This window comes from Sinocyclocheilus rhinocerous, unplaced genomic scaffold (assembly GCF_001515625.1).
Source record: "Sinocyclocheilus rhinocerous isolate Xijiao unplaced genomic scaffold, SAMN03320098_v1.1 scaffold3433, whole genome shotgun sequence".
Lineage (NCBI taxonomy): Eukaryota > Metazoa > Chordata > Actinopteri > Cypriniformes > Cyprinidae > Sinocyclocheilus > Sinocyclocheilus rhinocerous.
The window spans coordinates 92,719-100,092 of record NW_015647976.1 but is presented as its reverse complement, the minus strand read 5'-3'; the positions used below and the strand labels follow the sequence as shown (position 1 = coordinate 100,092).

The window sequence follows — 7,374 nt, the reverse complement described above, 5'->3', positions numbered from 1 at the left end:
GTCTATGTTCCCAAATCAAACGATGATTTGTCCAAAAGCCGATTAGTTCTCACTGTTTCCAATTTGAAGCTTGATATTCGTATGCTCTCTCGTATTTAGGTGAGCATAGGAAAAATCCTTGTAAAAGTAGGTGATCGTATTTATGACCAATTAAAAAAAGGCAACTTACTAAAGAAATGCTTAGATATTTATTTACATAGTAATTTCAGAGAAAGTGATGCCTATATCTACTGAAAACAAGAATCTAACCGGCAAATAGCGCTCTTTGCATTAGGTTACTATTGATTACATTAGAGCTAAAGCAGCCTATAAACTATACAATCTGCAATGAAAAGTTACGTCCTCTATAGCTAAATTTACATTTTGTGGTGCACGTACTTTAAAATAATTCGATTATTCCCGTCGCTTTGTCCGTTTAAAATGGAATATATATTCTGCTAAAACGTCTTAAATTTTTTTTTTTTAGATAATTCGTTGCTCGAATAAATATTATCAAGATAAGAACCACGGTATCTTGCAAAGCCAAGAGGAAAACCTTTGGTACTGACCATTTAACATCATGACAAGGTTTAACTTTTTATTGTGCTTAACGGTTCTTATTTCTTTGGGACTGTCCGGGAGCGATGAGCCGGACCTCTTTCAGGCTCCACTGAGTGAGATGTCCTCGGATGCTGGAGTCTCTCTCTTTGATCTGGAGGATGTGGACTCTCCTGAGTGTTCCGCGTGCGTTTGGAGAGAACAGAGTAAAGTCTTACGGCTGGAAACAATCAAATCACAAATCCTTAGCAAACTGCGCTTAAAACAAGCGCCTAACATCAGCAGAGAGGTGGTTAATCAGCTTCTTCCCAAAGCACCTCCGCTGCAGCAGCTTCTGGACCATCACGACTTCCAGGGGGACGCATCCTCCCTAGAAGATTTCATGGACGCCGATGAGTATCACGCCACTACCGAGTCCGTCATCACCATGGCCTCAGAGCGTGAGTTACAAACCTTTTCACATTTGTTTAGTTGTTTAATAAGTTATGCTTAAGCTAATGGTCTAAAACACTTTAGATGTTCCTTGCACCCTCTAAAAGCAGTTACACATCTATTAAATGTTTAGTGGCAAATGACCGTTTATGTAGGCCTATTACTAGATTTGGTATAGTGATCCCCAAAATATGGTTAAGTAGGTACACACACACACACACACACACACCCACACACACGCACGCACGCACGCACGCACACACACACACACACACACACATATTTATTAGCCTACAATAAAAAACGTATGAGCTATCACTAACCATTTAGAATTTAAAAGCTGCCTTCACTTGGTTGCGCCCATACCCGTTTACGTGTAATAAATTAATAAGATATACTTACATACATATAATACATACATTATATTATGTAAAAAAAAAAAACGAGCAGTATTTCAGATGATTAATAGAGAGTGATATTATAAATGATGAGCATTAAAGCAGTTGCCAAAGAACCGTCTTGCACAAGCAGGCTCTGTTGCCGTTAGTCTCTGCTAGAAAAAGTGTCCAAAAACACTATTGTTTCCCCACAGCAGCAGTGCCTTACGACTGCACTTGCCTTTAAATGTGAAGTTTATAGGCATAGGACGTTTTTTCACTTGAGTGTGGATACAAAGCCCATGGAGGAGTTTGGGTCGAGGGGAGTGTGTGACCTTTTCGCTGAGAATAGCCGGGGTTCAACAACATTTACACACATAATGTATTCCGCACAAGGCAGATGAAAAGCCGAGCAAATAATCCGTTTTTTTTCCTTACCAGAGTGAACAAAGATAGGTTTGTGTTCCCCTAACTAACCTCTGCGTTGATTGTCACACAGCCCACGTTCCCGCTGGCATAATGAACGCGCTTTACATTCAAGGGACGAATCACATAAATGATCATTTAACGGCTGCAAAGCTCATGGATTGCTTTTAAAAATAGCTTTTTTGTTGTTGTAGATTGTTGTTGTAGCAGTGCAGTATGAGAACAGCATGAAAAAATGAATTATAAGTCATTTTGACCATCACGGTTCAACGAGTGCATTTACTCATGTATTAAACAGCAACTATTTATTTATTTATTTATTTGAAATTTAACTTTAAAACATTTCAAGATGGTAGAGAAGTTTCATGTAATTAGTCACATTTATGTTCTTTTTGTGATACATCCCTTTTCAAATACTCGTTTGAGTTTATTCAGTGGGCTCTCATTTTATTCTATTCTATTTAAGCTACTGATGAATTCAAGAAAACTCAATTGGAACTACTAGATAGTCTTTTAAATTCCTTTCAACATGACATAAAAGGAGAAGAATTTCTAAAATGTCTTTCAATTATTTTAATCACTTAAAATAATGAACTTGTATCAATTAAAAATGCCAATGAAAAATATTTGTTTTACGTTATATATAATATCCATTTTAAAGGTTAAATTTATTACAATAAAAATTAAACCATTACTCTATTGTTCCAAGATTTTTACAATGTTGTTTCTTTGCAGTTTTCATTTATTTTATCTTTACTTTTACTTTTTAAAAAATTGTTATTATTTTCAGTAATCCTTGTTTCTTCAGCTTCCTTCTCCCATCACTGCATCCATGATCATCTCCCATTCTCGTTCTTTATCACACAAGCAGTCAGTTCTGGCTAATAAAAGCAAATGCTTGTGACATTAAATGTAATCCCACAAAAACAAAACTCTCCTTTTCACCAAAAAAAAGTATTTCTCTCCTTATACCCCTTTATGTACATTATGCACATTACTAGTAGCTGACTAATAAAATAGCCCAAATAAAGATCAAATGTACACAATATCGTAAAATACATTACTTAACACATTGCTGCTCTAGCACGGAATGACAATGGAATGGAAAGTGTCTTGAAGTATTTTCCCACTATTACCAGCTTATATTTTGGGTGTTAGATTTAAAGGTGGATATTATGTTTAGATGTTGCACTGGTATGTTTTATTCTGCCTCTGTTCTGAATTTGGCTGTGTATGTGTACAGGCTAGAGTAGAAAATCAACCATTAGAACTCATTTGTCACCAGTCTATATATTTAGACCAGACCTTCCTCCCTTGTCAATGAGCTTTCATAACAGCCTGTGTTTTTTGTTTTTTGTCAGTAATTTGTCAGCTTACACCCTCACCTCCCTCCCACACAATGACCCACCTCCCTACTGACTTGTTTAACTTAACCACCAAACTGTGCTAAATGCTAGGAGAAGACAGTAGAAATAAAAAATGTAGGGCTCTCATTGTTATGAGAGGTTGAATTATCTGAGATATATAATTTGCCATAACTTCTCTTTTTGTTCCCCAAAAATTGTACTCTGCAGTGCACTCCCATAGAAACACACATTCATCAAGTCAGAGAGGAAAATGCCTCCTATTGACAAGAAGGGTCAGAGAGTTCACAGCAATGTGCATCCATATATTGGATGAGGAGCCAATTAACCTCTTCAGGTCTTTTTCTTTGGCCGCAAAAGATAGCTAGTAGATTAAACACTACTACCCCCACCTAAAATGTCAAACAGGACGGGTAGGAGATTAAACAACACTACAAGCACTGCCTCCCCCACCTAAAATGTCTCTTTCTCTCTCTCACAAAAAGTCACATACACACATATACACACATTCACAAACACCAACCCACTAACCACTCCCAACTAGAAAAAAAACCAAAGGTCTTTTATTGTGTTGACCCTATAAAAGGGTAATTTCCTGAAGGTGCAGGAACCATAAACATTAGAAGAGAGAATGCTAAAAAGACAAGACGGTTGTCCAACCATCCACTGATCAATGGGAAGTGTGTGTGGGAAGTTTTTTAGTATTAATTCACTGTGTGAACACCTGTGTCTTAGACTACTCTCATTCTTTCCTGTTCATCTGAGAGAGTGAAAGAGGAATAAAATAAAGGAGGAAAGCAAACTCAACATGTTTTGTCACCATGAAATAAAAAGTGAAGTAATTAAAGAACAGAAGTGTTGTAGAAATAACACTTCATGTAGTCCATTTTTTGGTTAATAAACTTTCAATGGAACTGAAGTCCACTATACCCTGGGTACAATTTCACTGCTCTCTCAAGAATGCCTCTCTTTCTTTCTCTCGTTCTCTTTCCTCTTCCCACGGTTCAATGCTTCTCCTCCCATTCTGGAGCAATTCCAGACCCAGATAAGCAGGTAGGCCTACTGAAGTCATCAACATGTAACAAATAAAATTGCATCTCAAACATGTAAATATAACTCTTTATCTCAAACATGTAAATATAAGTGAAAACTTTAACCTGAAAATATTTAATGACTGCTTTGTAAGGATCTCTCTGGAGTTATATGTGTACTGTTATGAGTATAATCTCAGTTCAGTCTCTTACTGTATCTATCCTTTACCTCAGTCAAACTACATTCAGTGGCAATATATAAATGTTGCACACAGAACATGTTGCGCATGAACACGGTCAATAATTTCATGATGATGAAACTGAGGTTTTATTATGCTGACATTTGAAGAAATGCTTTTGCTGTATATTTCATTATACATTTCTGTTTCTTTGGGATTGTTGAGGAGAAGAACATGTTTGCCTGGTAATTTGCAGCCAGCAATCATAGTCCACCAAAGAGTATCCATGAATTGCAAGACTTTGCAGGAAAGTGTATAAATATGCAGATAATATTAAATTAAAAAAATGAAGCTGTATCTGAAATCTACTTTGGAATTTTCCCACACTGTGTCTGTCACTCAGTCTTTTTTTTTTTTAAAGAAACCAAGATCTTGGATCAAGATCATGGTTTATAAAGCAAAACATGTTACCTCTCACTGATAGAGTGAGTGACTACTCCAGGTAGACCAGTGATTGACAAGGGGAAGAAACTGTTAGAATGAAAAGATTGAACAGAGTAAAACTACTGACTACAAACATGGATGAATTAAGTCATTAGGCCAATTAATACAAAATAGTAATGTAATCAAGTGCAAAAAAACAGGTACCTTACCCTTATCAGCCATTATGAGCCCAGATTACTCAGGAATATATTAATAAATAAATAACAATTAAATAATTTATGCATTTAGCAGACGTTTTTATCCAAAGCGACTTACAGTGCATTCAGGCTATTCATTTTTTTTTACCAGTATGTGTGTTCCCTGGGAATTGAACCCACAACCTTTTACGCTGCTAACGCAATGCTCTACCACTGAGCCACAGGAACACATATAATATTAAGATATAATATAATATAATATTATTAATAATAATATTAAGTACACATAATGCTGCAGTAAAGCAACGTTTCACACCCTCACTCCCATTAAGCATTGCAAATTACGTAGAGTCAGTTTCCCTAGGCTCCCAAACATTCCCTAGACTCTTAAATATTTCTATATGCATAATATGTATATTTTGTAATAAACACAAAATATATTGTTTCAATCTTTAAATCAATAGTTTAATATTTTTCTTGTTTTCAGTGTATAGTATGTATTTCGCAATGTTTCATGAAATTGTAGTTATTTCCCTCATTACATTTCCTCATTTAAATACTTTTTTGTTCCAAATCAAAGTTTGTAATGTTGTCAATCATCTCTGATTGATTTGGTTCATGGCGTGTAACTCTTAAACAAAGACGTTTTTAAAAACCTTATGGGAAAAATGAATTGGAAAAATAGAAAAAGAGGATGGGCACTGTTGCTCTCTATTGTGGTGCTAGAGCTTTACAGTTTGAATGATGCGTTAGAATGTAACGGCCAGTTGTTTAGCAACAAACAACCAATCATAAACTGAACAAGCTTGCCTCATTAAATAATGCACTTTCCACAGTCACAGAAACTTGTATTTCATTTCAAAATTTCATTTCATTTTTTTTGAGTGAAAAATCTAAATGTCACCCTGTGATGAAAATGCATTAATAGAATTGAAGAAGAGAGAAGACAAGGCATTATATAAAGATGCCATGTGCTCTGTTCATCCAGTTAGTGACACAGACATGCATAGATATATGTAAATATATATATATATATATATATATATATATATATATAATAAAGAGGTATATAAACAGATTTACAAATATACATCCTCAAAACATGAATACCCAGGATTAATTTGGAAGCTAAGTTAAAGACATATCATTCAATTTAATATGTCCAGTTTATGAAGAACCACATGATAACAGCTATTATTACAAAAAAGTGGGGGGTGGCTTGGGTAATTCAACAATGCTGAACATATCTGTTGAGTAATATCAACAAAATATGCACCATCACATATGGGATATACAGAGAGAAAATGAGGAGCACAGAGGTCAGAAGATGCCCCCTTTTTCATTGTCAGTCATCTCATTTTCAGTGCCAAAATGAAAAATAATGTCAGCAAACATGAATATAAATTAATTCATTTCATGAATTATTTATTTGGACAGATTGCCATTTAAAATTAGGCCACAACAATGATCTGTAAGCCAAAGGGGAACTGAAAAAAAAGGTGTGTGTGTGTGCCTATTTTAAAGGGGGTTTTTATGTCAAGTTTAATTCTAAAGTATTATTCTAATACTTTAAATACTTCAGAATCTTTGTATGGCAACATATTTGCAACATAGTAATGGTCATAGTGAAAAGCACTGTACAGACTAAAATTGACTAGACTTGGTTAAGCTTTACCCAAAAGTTAAAAGACAGTATGGTAGGTAACGGTAAATCTTTAAAACAAGTATTATTAAAAGTAACATTTTAAGTAGCTTTAGGGAAACTATCAATGTTCTTACCATTTTTTTTTGTGAAAATCTGCAGGATTTGAATAGATTTTGCAGCCTATGGATCAGCCATCTGTCAAGAAATTGTTTATACTTCTCTAGTACATTTGATATAAGCCCGTTTTCTCCCGGTATTTTTTTTATTAATATGGTATAGTTTCTAGTTTTGTGCAACAGTAAGATTGCACCTTAATCACTGTTTCTTGATTCTGGTGGCTCCAATGTATCCCTAAATGCATGCATGAGAATGATCATAAGCAATCTCATATCTGCACTTTTGTGTATATATTATTATTGTGCTTGGTTATCGTATACAATAGACACTTTTAGTACACATTTAGTACACTAGCTAAATACCCTCATTATTATGGGGAGCATGTGGGACATGCTTTTGTTTAGCATGGGGGGCTGCGCTGACTAAAATGTGATAGGAGTCTTGTGCCTGGCCCTGTCCCCCAGGAGCATTCTGAATGAGGGTGTCACTTGCAGTCTGTATCCCCCATTTTCCCAACACACACCAGTCCTCTGTCCCATGTCCTCCCCCACTTCAGCTCTCCGATCTCCTGGGATAGGGGCCGAACAAAGAAGGAGTGAGGAGGCATAGGCTGGGATGATGGGGT

General features: G+C 35.6%; 1 protein-coding gene across 1 annotated transcript in view; it reads left to right on the top strand.

Annotated features, from left to right (window-relative positions):
- The first annotated feature begins 559 nt into the window (after positions 1-559).
- gdf11 (growth differentiation factor 11) overlaps positions 560-7,374 on the top strand; it is a 73,209-nt gene continuing 66,394 nt past the window's right edge. Inside the window, exon 1 of the mRNA XM_016514029.1 lies at positions 560-977. Within this exon, the coding sequence (XP_016369515.1) occupies positions 560-977 (418 nt within the window). The remainder of the gene's footprint in view (positions 978-7,374) is intronic.